Genomic DNA, 13,560 nt, shown 5'->3' with positions numbered 1-13,560 from the left:
TCATCACCGTCTCCTTTAGCCTAACCGGCATAATTGTGGGACGTAAAACTCAAAGATTTCATTTCATTTTTCCATTGTCTTCATCATTCCTTTTGGATTTACGTTATCAACGTAAGTCATAACCTCATGATTATGATTCAACTCTGGACTTTATTTATTTTTATTTAAAGAAGAAAATTAATATATTGGATGTTGGCATATTTGAGTAATCCAGGCACCCCGCAAAGCTCATGTGGGCTCCCACATTGTATTTATGAACATACAATAATCGGCATAATTTGAATGCAATTTGTCTTAAAATCCTCATATATATGCCTTTCGCATCTGAGTGCCCCCCCCAAAAAAAAATTACAGAAAAATCGGCACCCTTGCTGAAAGACCCAAATAGCCCCTTGAGAAACGCAAATAGCCCCGTGATTTTTACTAGTCTCGAATTCTGCCATTTTTATTTTATATTCGTTTCCTGAATTTACATGATTTAACAGGTTCTTTATTTTTAATATGTTGTACTATAATAATGCACATAGATTATAGAATAGTTATTTAAACTCTAGAGTACGTCGTTTTTTAGGAAATCTTGAATGTTCCCTTACTATACTCAAATAGGCCCGGTCTTCTCTAAATGCATACGTTTAAAATGTGGACTGGGAAGCAGTTTCATTTAAATATAGGCCTATGTAATGTGTATCAGTTGCACACTTTTCATATTTAGGAGATGTTTTTTTTTTGCTAAATGCTGATTAAGCATAAAATCAGTAATCAACTTTTCTTGTTACTGAAATAGTTCTTTGCGAGTATATATATGGAGAGCGAGAGAGAGAATACGTATAGCCTTATTTCATTGAAATCTATGATTGTTTCTAATTTTTTACATAAGCTAATTATTATTCAGTTACCCTTTAATTTACAGCAGATAGTACATAAGTAGTTCTCACATTTTGTTAAATGTTAAAGTTAAGAGATTTTAACCAACGTTTTAAGATAAAGTTGGCAATTTGGAGTACGATATCTTTTATTATACTGTGCACCTGGTAGGAAAAATGAATAAACGTTTTTACCACTTTTGCCATTGAACCTGGGACTTCTTGAAATGTAATGGGTTTTAAAGGTCATACGCTCTTCCATGTTAATATTTTTGGCATTATTATGTTTAGATGATATTGAAGTAACAACTTATGAAACGATCGTCTAGGCTATTTTACTGCAAACGAAACAAAAATAAAAATGATGTACCAGTGCAAGATGTTAACAATCATCAGATACCAATACCAAACAAATATTTTAGACCCTACATACAAAATTATTATTCAAATATATTGCATTTATCATTCTAGCATGGGTGAATGCGAGAAACTATGTAACAGGTTGGCTATTATGACAAAAGGAAAATTTAGATGCATAGGAACTATTGCTACTTTAAAAAGCAGATACGGTCAAGGATTTGTAATTAATGTTAGATGTGATAGCAGCATTTCTGCAGAGAACATTAACGAAATTAGTAAAAAAATGCACGAAAAGTTACCTCCATGTTACTTACAGGACGCGCATTTGGTAAGTACTACTAAACACATGTATTTAAAAATATAAGAAATTTTATATTCCAATTCCAGTCCTCTCAAAATAAAGTTTATACCTCTGTTATTACAAAAATATTTTCCATGTAGTTTACCACTTTAAAAGGTAAGAAGAATATATTACTTTAATCCCCTTCATTTACAGAACTAACTTGAATATTAGATATAACTAAATTTAGTTGTATGCAGATAATTATAATACAGAAATTAACAGGTGCATATTACTTACTACCAGAAAGAGCTAGGTGTAATTCAAAAATATTGCAAATGTCCACGCTTATATGAGATGTGGATACTAGTCATTCGTGAATGACAAAAATTAAGAGCAGAATCTTCACTACTTGCAATCTATTGAAATACTGGAAGCATAATCAATTTTATTCCGAAGGTACAATCCTTATACAGGGTGTCTCAAAACAACACGACAATGTTTTGGGAAGTGTTTGCTGACACCAAGATAAGACGAAAAGTACAGACCAAGCTTGGTGTACAAATGCTTGGTTATTGTTTTTTTCCCACTGCTGTGACTGCGCATATAATGATATTTAGTAATAGTTTAACATTTAATGCAACACGTACACACATTGACATTGACAATATAAGACATCAATAAAGAAAGTTGCACAAGATTCGATACTTTATTTATACTTGATTTTCTATGAATTGTTTTGTGGGTTATGGGTTTCAAGTACTGACGATTTTTCTTTGAACATGTGAACATCATTGGTTTCTTTATCATTGTGACTTGTTCCTACATAATTATATTGCAGTAAAATTTTAACATTTACTGCAGCATTTACGCATGTTGGTAATGACAAACTTGTACAAGAGATATTTAATACTTTATGTATACTTGATTTTCTCTGAACTTGTTTTATGTTGTTTATGGGTTTGGTGCATGGAGCCACGGAATTAATGTAATACAATATATATGCGTATACATATTCATATATATATATATATATATATATATATATATATATACCTATACACTGCGTTATCAAGGAAATGTCGAACAATAATCGTAGGGTATTTGCCTGTGTTCCGACGGCACGTGATATGTCTAAACTATAGAAATATGACAGAGACAGTACACCGAACATTCTACAACCAAGAATCTATTCACTTTTATTTCGTCTAATATCTGTACTCCTCCAATAAAACATCTTATATTTCAAATGCTAAATGTTTCCAGTCCTGAATGATAATCTCTATACTACATTCATTGTTATTAGATCGTTGTCAGTGTCATAATCAGCTTGTCTAAATGATAAAATATCAAATATGATAGACTCTTTTAATCTTTTAAAATATGATCAGTTGGTTTATGTTTTTTTCCGCCTCTTGAGGTTCAAACATATTCAAACGGCTCCTGAAAACGTAATGCTATGTTACATTTTCTAAACTGCAAAAAAAGTTTGAATAGTTCAATGCAATTTCAAAGCTAATACACACATCAGAGAGTACATTTCCGAAATGTCACTACCTGCATACTATTCAGTGCATCAAACTCAACTAATTCCAGTTACTATCTCAATGCCATTGGAAGTGGCGTTAATGAACATGTTTCCCTGAATTTATGAATGTCTCGACATATGGATGTTCAAGTCTTAACGATAAGAGTTTTGAATATTGCAAAGTTCAGAAGTCGTCTGCCCCTGTCATTACTTTCCTTCTACCATTCTATCATTTTTCATGTGATTAATATCGCGTATTTTAGGTATTTGGCGAATTTCTGTTTCGCTAGCGGTTACAAGTCCATCATCAAGACAAACAATAAAATTGCGAATGGTAAAATATCTAACAAGCAAAAGGATGCCTTGTATTTAGAAAATAAATTGTTTTTGTAGCACTGTATATATTGGAGAAACTGGTAGAACGGTACAAACTAGGATTAAATAACATATTTCATAGTAAAGAAACGCGTTATTCCGAGATCTGCTGTTGTCTTATATTTCATTCTACAGGCATATCAAATACTGTTGGACAATACCGAGATACTCCATCTGTGCAACAACCACCACGATAGCATAATTAAAGGAGACATTGATATAGGATAGCATCCTAATAACTTCAATAGATAATCCGGATTCTAGTTATCCTACATCTAGAATATCCTTTTCTGAGCCCGGAATTCGGTAGCCAATTCGAAGACTCATTGAATGTGAGCCACATTGTATCAGGTTGAAACCAATCACCGGACAGTACATTCATTAAGTACATATACGGTAAATATCAGTTAGACGTTCTCCAAGTCTCAAAACCAAAGCAGTATAATAAAGGTAGCAGACAGGGGACGAACTTTCCACAGATGACCACACAAACACAGACAACATGGTAGGTCGAAAAAGAATTAACGGTCGTAATATAGTGGAAAAGTTAGGATTGGAAAGAATAAAGTGATTGGAAAAGAAATGAAATCGGTTTATATCTTCCAGCGACAAATGTTCTCTGAAGTTTCCCAAAATGTGAAAAAATCACATTCTTACAATATTTTTCGTTTCACTAGTGAATATTTGAAGCTAATAGTTTTGGTCGAATCGTATTTCAACCAATAATGATTTCAAGAAAGAATTATTGAAATCGGGGAGGACACTCCTCTCGGGCAACGACTGTAACCTGTAAGGAATTAAGTCACTCTTTGTAACTTGCTCGGGTCAATAGCCACGACGCCTCACCTACCCGAAAATCAGATATCAATGTACGTTCAGCTAAGAATGAAAACAAGCGATTATGCTCAATTGCCAACACAATTTTTTTTGGATTTGTGACTTCACACACAAACACATAGTTTTGCCAATAAAAAATATGTGTCGGTACATAAATGGCCTAAATTGTTTTGATATTTTAACATCTAAACATTGAAAGACCAAAACAAAGAAACATGTAAGCTATATTAATTTTTGAATTGGAAATGGAAACTCGTATCTTTATTGCAAAAATCGTATTCTGCGACCGAAAATATGTTCCTTTTATCTAATGCAAGTTTACATGCGAAATAGTTTTAAAAGATCTATTCAACAAATTTAAATGGAAATTGCCCCCGCATACTTAGAGGAAAGAAGAGGTCAACTAAAAATTTCAAATAATTCTCACTATATTTAGTGGAGATTTGGATTCTGCCACTTGAAATACAGAAGTTTTACTTGAAGTAATCTTTCGTTATCCACCACTGTAATCGCAAAAGAGGAATATCATCGTATGTCACCTCAGATTGATAGAAATTATTACTTTAAGAACAGGTCACGCAGTATGATGACGATGCTAAAATTTGCAAACAAAGATGCAAATACATTTGTAATAATATTCTTCAAAATATGAGATTTTTCTGTGACATTGTTGATTCTATGAAAGTTGATCAGCATCAGGTCACCTTTGGGATATGAACGTTTCAGTTAAATAATCGGGTAATGCCAAAAGAAGAATTAGGTCATTCATTTTGTTGTTACGGTTATGTATATTTGTATAATGATGATTTATTTTAGGCGCGGCAGTGACAGCGGCATCGTTTAAATCGTTTTATTGTGGTGCTATGTAGAGGTAGGGGATCAAGGGACATTCCTTCCTATTTATACTACATATACCTTTTCTTTTCTTAGAACTATTACACATACATACATCACTATCTTCTTTTTACTTTCTCTTTATTTATACATATGTCACTTTTCCTCACTTTCCTGGCCGCCCATCTGGATAACTTGCTCTCTTTCACATCTAGAACTCCTTTCCTGCTTGAATTTGACATTTGATTCAATTCTAGATTGTCACATTCTTTCCTATTCATGACTTTACTATAGCGATGACTCTTTCGTTCCATATCCGTTACTTATAATCAGAATTTTTTAAAACTCCAGGCAATACGACATCTTCTTCGCGTCAATATTTATTAAATGCAAATGGCAGCGGTTCTTATTTTCTGTCCAATAATGTGATTAATCAATTATACATAAAATTTTTGTACTTGATAACCATTTTCATATCTCGGCTATTTTCGCATAATTATCCGTCGCCATACCTTTTGATTTTCAATAACAATATTCTGCATGAAACTATTAAATTTGCGCAATTGTAGCTCACTGGAATATCTAATCTGTGCATCTATTGATAATACCAATAATGATAATAGAAAAATGAATGACGATTTGATTTGAATATAGACTGTGTAATTTTACCTTAGGGGAGTTCAGAGTTGCCAGAGCTACTGATTTTGCAGGAGATCTCCTGCTTTTTGTACGTTCTACTGATCTACTGTGAAAGAAAATGAAAAGTGAGTAATCTCCTGCTTTTTCCTTACTTCGAGAAGTTAAAGAAATATATGATTATTAATATTGAATTTTCATTTTGTCTTACATAAAAAGAGGAAATTTCTCTGTATCCATACACAAAGCTCTGTAGCGCAAATAGTTATAGAGTTTAGATGTATATAATATGAATAACAAGATACAACTGTACGTCATCTTCTATATGCATAATGGTTGGCGATCTTTATGACTTACTGTGAGATTTACGAGTAAGTGTTGTTTAGATTGGGACTTGGGTTGGAAGCGGGGTAAAAGTGAGGGGTATGCTAGGGGGACGTCGTTACCTAACTTCCAAAAATATCTATGGCGTCCCCCACTTCCTAAAAAATTACAGTAAATAAAAATAGGCAAGGAGGACGGCCTACGGCCTATCATGCGTCACCCTACTATTTCATAACCACTTTTACCCCTGGTTGGAAGAGTAGCTTAGATCACTTCTCCACGATCGTTTGTTCTTATTTTGAAGTAATTAAAATTCAAATTTATGTCTTGTATGTATTATTTTATTTTGAAATTAAAGTAATAATGAATTCTAGACCTCTTGTTTTGACCGCTGTCTCCTTAATAATGGCAAATTTTTTGATCCCCTGGATTTGTACTCAAATGTCGCCACTTTATGTGTCTACTGCTTTCTCCTGTTTTTTATGTTCGAATCTTCTGCTTTTCCAACTAATCGGTCTGGTAACATTGGGGGAGTTCGACAGTGGCCGTTACGGCGAGTGCCTCGTGTGTGGTAGTGCTCTGTGAGGAAGAGAGTTGAGTGGGATATCCTATACATCTACGCTACACTTACACTTTCTTTTACATTTACACGTACATACATCCCCTTCTCTTTTCTACTCTTTATTCTTTTTTCATTTTACACTTCTCTCTTTCCTCTAACTTTTTGCCCTGTTCAACTTGGCTTTCAGCCCTCTCTCACTGTTGGAATTTCTTTCCCGATTTTAACCTTTTCCTGACTTTGATCTTTTCCCTGATTGTGTCCTTTCTTCCCAATTGTGTCCTGTATTTTATTCAATTTTGTTTCTGAATCATAAATCCTCCGTGTGAGGTACACATTTGACCATTTTGCATTCGTAGAACACACGACTAGCGAGCTGGTGCACTTACCTTTTTGACCTGTAATGGCCTACGACATGACAAGACAAGACAAGATTTTACCTAAGAGGTGAAAGTGAAAGTGTAAGGTTACTTAGTGAATGTATTAGTGTTTACGAAAAAAGCAATTGTGCTCTTGTAAAATTAATGCAATAAACACTTAATCAGAAGAAGATACGAATATCTGTCTCTCCTGTGGTATGTTCTTTAAACATTAACGGTTGAAAGAAAATTAATGTCGAGCAGCTTAGAAGCTATTATACTTGATACTCACTATCATAGTTGCAAACCTAGCTCTTGTGTTTCAACTGATTTGTATTAGAGCTCTCAGAGTTGTAACTATCTCTTTACGTTAGATTGGTAAAGCAGAAAGGATATCTATCGAAACGAGAAAGGATATCTATCCTGATGATACGAGGATGAGGCGACAGGCCGGAAGCCAACTCAAAAATGTACGGGTATCCAGTAGATGTTAAGAGGCGCCGATCCAACCATACTATAGTTCATCACCATATTGCAACTCATTTACAAGGCTACCGTGAAAATTTTAGGTGGCCAGTAAAATTTACGGTGCTCGGCTCCCCTAGACCCGCCTTATATACGGGCCTGTGAGACGATTATATGCTGAAGTAAGGGCAATATTTAATGAAACGTTTCGTGATTCACACAATCACATTTCGAGATCTACTGTCGAGCGCACCATAAGGCGTTCGGGGAAGCGGGGACTATAAAGGATCGTGACATTCCTGATCGACCAAAATCGGCGACAGCTGAAGGCAAACAGTTTGATATTGCACAGTCATTTGTTGAGAACCCTCACATCAGCACACATAAAGCTGTCTAACAACATAACATTAATCACATGTCTGTGACAAGAATATTTAAGAAAATGAAGTTCCATCCCTACAAAATTCATATGATACACCACCTGAATGAAGATGACTTTCAACGCCGTGTAGAATTCTCTGAAGATACGATGAAACGAATTGATGATGATCCTACTTCCCTTATCAGCATTCTGATCTCTGGTAAAGCCACATTCCACGTTAATTGGCATAATTCCAGATTTCGGACTGACAGCAATCCTCATTGGTCCTCTGAAACACTTACTCAGCATTGTGAAAAGGTGAATATCTGGACAGGAGTGTTTATTTATTAATGGAAATTGGACCTCTGAATTGTATGAGAATATGTTTAGAAATTAAGTAGTTCCAGCAATAAGAGAGACAGTAGAAGACAATTTCGGACATACGTGATTCCAGACCACACTACGATGTTAATGTGCGGTAATTTCTTAACACTGAATTTCCACAATGATGGATTGGCAGAAGAGGCGAGATTGAATGGCCCGCTCGTTCTACTGATTTATCGCCACTGAACTGAGGATATCTGAAAACCTGTGTCTACCAAATAATACCAACTTGTAAAATTCTCCTCTGACATATTTCTTCGTGTGAAATATTGATTGTACTAACGGATGTTTACGTGTCACGTGACATTTAACGAGCATATTTGGATGCTTGATTTTCATGCTTCTAAAACACTTCTAACTTTCCTTTTCACATGGAAATGGTTTACCTCGATTGTATTAAAATATAAATGAAAACAATTTAGTTTTGTGTTAGAGCTTTTAAAAATATTGGATATGTGTTTCGTGATTTTTAATCTTAAGTGCATTTCTCGATATATTTAGTTTATTATCAACGTCAGTTGGTGTATGATATTAATTGTTTTGTGATTACAGTACCATGTAGTAAAGTTACTTACTTATGGTCGCAAATTTCGAATCTGCCGTAAAAATAGAAGGTTTTCATTTGAAATTTAAACGTCGCTCCTCCTTCCCCTTACGGAGGGGAGGGCAATTTCACTTTATGTTAATTCAAAAAATCCTTTTAAAAAATTGTACACGTATTTACTGATTTTTGAGTCACCAGTGTTTTTCTAGATATATTTAGTTTAATATCAATCTGAGGAGACGTACGATGATATTCACTTTCTTGCGAATATAGCGCCATCTAGAAATATTACGAAAATGTACTTCAAGTAAAAGTTACATACTTTCGATCACAGAATCCGATCCTACAATAAAAATTGGTGGTTTCTATTTAAAATTTAAACGTTGGCCCTACTCCTCCCGTTAGGAAGGGGGCAGGCAACTTCATTTTATGTTAGTTGAATAAATCATTTAAAAAATTGACACATGTTTCTTGATTTCTCAATCGCAAGTGTATTTCTCAAGATATTATCAACTTCATGTGGCGTAGATCATATTCACTTTTTTGCGATTATAGCTCCATCTAGATAAATAACGAAAAAAGTACTTAAAGTAAAATTTATGTATATTTGGTCGCAAAATATGAATCTGCCATAAAAGTAGGGGATTTCTACTTAAAATTTTAAATTTACCTTCTCCTCGCCCATTAGGAAGGGGAAGGCAACTTCATATATTGTTAGTTAAATAGATCTTTTTGAAATATTGGATTTGTGTTTCGTTGTTTTTGAGTCTCAAGTATTTCTCGAGATATTTCCATTATTAACTTAAGGTGACGTAGTTAATATTAACTTTTCTTTTGCGATTGTAGTGCCATCTAGAAAGATACCGAGAAAGTGCTTCAAGTAAAAGTTACGTGTCCTTTGTCGTAGAATCCGAATTTACAAGAAATAGGGGGTTCTCGTTTGAAATTTTAAAGTTACCCCTCCTTTCCCCGTTAGGGTGAGGAGGGCAACGTCAGTTTCTGTTAGTTGAATAAAGGTGTTTTTGAAATATCGGATAGATGTTTCGTGATTTTTGAATATTAACTGTATTTCTTTACATATCTAGATTATTATCAACCTCAGGTGACGTAGATCATATTAACACATTTTTGCGATTGTAGTACCATCATCAGAGATAATGAAATAAGTAGCCCTACTTGAAAAGAAAGTTTTTGTGTTAGAATCCGAATCTGCAATAAAAATAGGGGATTTCCAAAGTTGCCCCTCGTCCCCCGTTAGGGAGGGGGAGGACAATTTCAGTTTATTTTAGTTGAATAGATCAATTTGAAATATTAGATACGTGTTTCGTGGTTTTTGAATCTCAAGTGTATTTCTCGTAATATTCTACTGTCCCGACCTTTTTGTTACACACTGCATATATATATATATACTCACAATAAATGACGGCCTAGGTGAGGTTCATGGAATGGTTTACATATAATCCCAATCGACTATCAACCAATGAGAGAGAATGCCTCTAACTCCAGTATAGCAAACGTTATCTGCTACATTGTGTGTTGTCATTGATTTAATTAACTTTCACATTTACCTAGTTACAGCAACATTGGTTTCTGCGTTGTCAAAAAATGAGATATTACCAGGGCGACTTTAATAATCCTACTATTATTGTAGAGGACTCACCTCTGGTGCTTGGAGTCCCGGATTCGATCCGAGCCCCGCCGAGTAAACTTTGTAGTGGGCAAACACCGTGTGCATGGGTTTTCCCGGGGTTCTCCCGCTCCTCTCACTTTATTTATTCCACCATTTCATTCATCACTCACTCATCATTCATCTCCTTTAGCCTAACCTGCATAACTGTGGGACGTAAAAATTCTAAAATGTCATCTCATTTTCCGACTATTATCATTACTTTGTTTCGAACAAATTATATTTCTTATTATCGATATAGAAATAGTTCTTGAAAAATATGGTAGTGTCATGGTAGGTCCGGTCTAGTACAGTTTTAAGACACATAGTTTCTTTTATTGTGATCAAAGTTGGTTGTATTGTATTATTAAAATGTATCTTTTACGTTAATACAGGGTGAGCGGAAAATAGTTCCATATTTTAAACGCTTTTCCTCAAAAAATATTGTAGGCATAAACTCAGTTCTATGCACATATGTAGTTTATTACTTATCATTATTTACCCAAAATTTACAATTCAATGTGTGCTCCATTATTTTGTTGACGCGGTCTGAAAAGAACAGTTACGTTTTCTATGACCTCCCGAAAACCTCAGAAGAAACACTACTTATGATCGCACGGATCTTGTTCTGAAATTCGGCAATAGTTTGCAGTTTTCTGCAATACACTTCTTCTTTAACCCTCACCCATAAAAAATCGCATGAAATGAGATCTGGAGGTAGCGCTGTCAATTCTTTTATTTAGAGTCAAGTAATCTATCCAGAGTGCTTTTAAGCGTTCATCAAGCCATTATCTTAGACGCAAGGCGTAATGATGGGAGCTCCATTTTGTATAAATAACAGTTCAAGTGACTCGTCTCATTCAAAAATTGTATGCTGTGCACATTTTCTAACATTTGCAGGTATTTATCAGTGTTCATACTATGTCTCAAAATTGCAGGAAGTACTTAATCTACACCACATTCACTTTCGGATGGTTCTGCATATTTACCAGCGGTCTTTTTGGGATCACTTTGTCTCCAATAATGGCTTATATGACGATTAACAAACCTTCTACATGAACCACTGCGTTATCATTGCACATTGTTTTTAAATAAAAGAGATTTGAAAGATCTTCATGCTTTACAAGTATTGTTTGAAGAAAATCAAAACGCCTATCTTGCTGCACCTGATACTACCTGCACTTTCGGGCATAATGAGACTTTTATGATCTGTATTGTAAAACAAAGAATAATGTGTAATGCCACTCTCTCTTTCAAACTGTCTTCTTGATTTTGATGTGTTCAAATTACTGTGATAATTTTTTCCTCTGATGCCAAAGTTTAGGACCTACCTGATCTGCTATTATCCATGACACTTCCGGTAGTCAATAATTTTCTGTTCCAATATTAAATTGTTTTTGCAACCAAAAAGCTTTTCATCTCATGTATAGCCTTTCGTCACAGATGGACCTGAATTATAAACTCCTACCGATCAAATGTTGCTACAATTTTGGATCTTTCCTCAATGATTAGTTATCGTGACATCTCTGTGGCTTCAGAGCAACAACAGAATCTTCACAGAATCTGGAAAAGAAGGAAAAATAGAAGAAACAAAATTTTCATTGCTATCTACAAATAACGCCACAAGAAATTCACAATCCAAAATAGGGAGTGACTTTTCGCCCACCCTGTAGAATAAACTAAGATTATTTAAGCAAAGTTAACGGATTCTTATTAACGGAATATTCATGAATCGATTGAGTAACGACAATGAACCAATAATCAGTAAACTCTTATGTGGAAAATATTTATGTTTATATTTTTATTTCTGTTTTCAATATCAATAGATAATGACTGAACTTACATTATTCAATGATTATGAAATAAGTAATACTGACAAAATTCAATTCGCTCTCCTCATTTATCCTGCTGTTTCTTATTTATTTAATGAATGAAACTTCAAAGCGAACTTTCTTTCGAAGGAAACTTTAAGCGACTGAACAGACTTTCATATTACTGACTAGTATTCATTTTTCTATTCAAGTAATATGCTGTAATCGTCTCACAATCCATTTGATAACCTGGAATGGATTGGAGAGACTTGTAATTGTACTACCTTTTATTCCTTCAAATAAGCACATTATGCGAACCTACTGTCACTCAAATGCTGCTATGGGAGGCCCGGGTTCGATTCCCGGCAGGAGCTAATGTGTTTCGGATTCCACGTTCATCAGTAGGTCCACGTCTCATATAGCCTCGCTGCTGAACGGGACGTTAAACTCAAAATCAACTCAACGCAACTCAAATGCTCCTATATTTGTTTCATTCTCCCAGTCATCAGTTTGAATGAAGTTGGAGTTGTATTAAAGAAACTTAGAACTTAAGAAATAAATTACACACTATTTACTGATTCGTATTTATGTTATATCTAATTCACATTTTTCAATATGCGCATCTTCTATTCTGTAGGGCTTACTGCAGTATCATGTGCAAACTTTGAAATATACTTGGCAGGAGTTATTCTCCAAAATGGAAGATTTGAAAGATTACTTTGGATTTGAGTATACCATAGAAGAGGCTTCATTAGAACAAATGTTTTTGTATCTTACTAGAAGCAAATAACGAAAATAATTGAATGAAAAGAAAACGCTTTTGAAAAGCGAAGATGGCAACATTTGGTCTGAAACAACAATTTGTTTTTAAGATTTTCATATTTCTTATTATTAAAATTTCATATTTAAAATCAAAATTCTCTTCATAGAAATACATAATTGGCCAACTTAAATAAATGTTCAGAAAATACTGTAGTTTTAATTACCATTTTCGTTATTTCTTAATAAATATTAATATTCTATAATTGATTTTTATTTATTTTGCTTATTTTAATACATAAATGTTGACTCTTGGAGAGTACTTGGATATTCGATGAATATTTATAATTCAAGATACAAAGGAGAACAAATGCAATAGACTACCTTAGAAAAACTTAAGTAGAAAGTACGCTTCTGTTGGCTTGAATGTATTGGAGCATTTTATTTTACGCCAAAGAGCATATTATTTTACGATTTCCGACCTCTTGCCGCCTCGGCAAAAGGTCGGCAACTTTGAACAAATAGATCGCCGTGCCGTCGGCAGCGGCAATCCCTCTTTCCGACCGCGACTTCCTGATGGGGCATGACCAATGATCCTCTTCACAGATGGCACGG

The 13,560-nt window shown here is 34.4% G+C and overlaps 1 protein-coding gene across 1 annotated transcript in view; it reads left to right on the top strand.

Moving 5' to 3' along the window:
- LOC145691728 (phospholipid-transporting ATPase ABCA3-like) overlaps nt 1–13,166 on the top strand; it is a 229,436-nt gene extending 216,270 nt beyond the window's left edge. Inside the window, exons 21-22 of the mRNA XM_081767060.1 lie at nt 1,335–1,551; nt 12,824–13,166. Of these exons, the coding sequence (XP_081623186.1) occupies nt 1,335–1,551; nt 12,824–12,976 (370 nt within the window). The 3' untranslated portion in view covers nt 12,977–13,166. The remainder of the gene's footprint in view (nt 1–1,334; nt 1,552–12,823) is intronic.
- The last annotated feature ends 394 nt before the right edge of the window (nt 13,167–13,560 follow it).

Source organism: Thermobia domestica, chromosome 8, assembly GCF_964235325.1.
Source record: "Thermobia domestica chromosome 8, izTheDome1.hap1.1, whole genome shotgun sequence".
In the NCBI taxonomy this organism is placed as follows: domain Eukaryota; kingdom Metazoa; phylum Arthropoda; class Insecta; order Zygentoma; family Lepismatidae; genus Thermobia; species Thermobia domestica.
The sequence above is the reverse complement of the archived record's forward strand: the minus strand, read 5'-3'. Positions and strand labels throughout refer to the sequence as shown.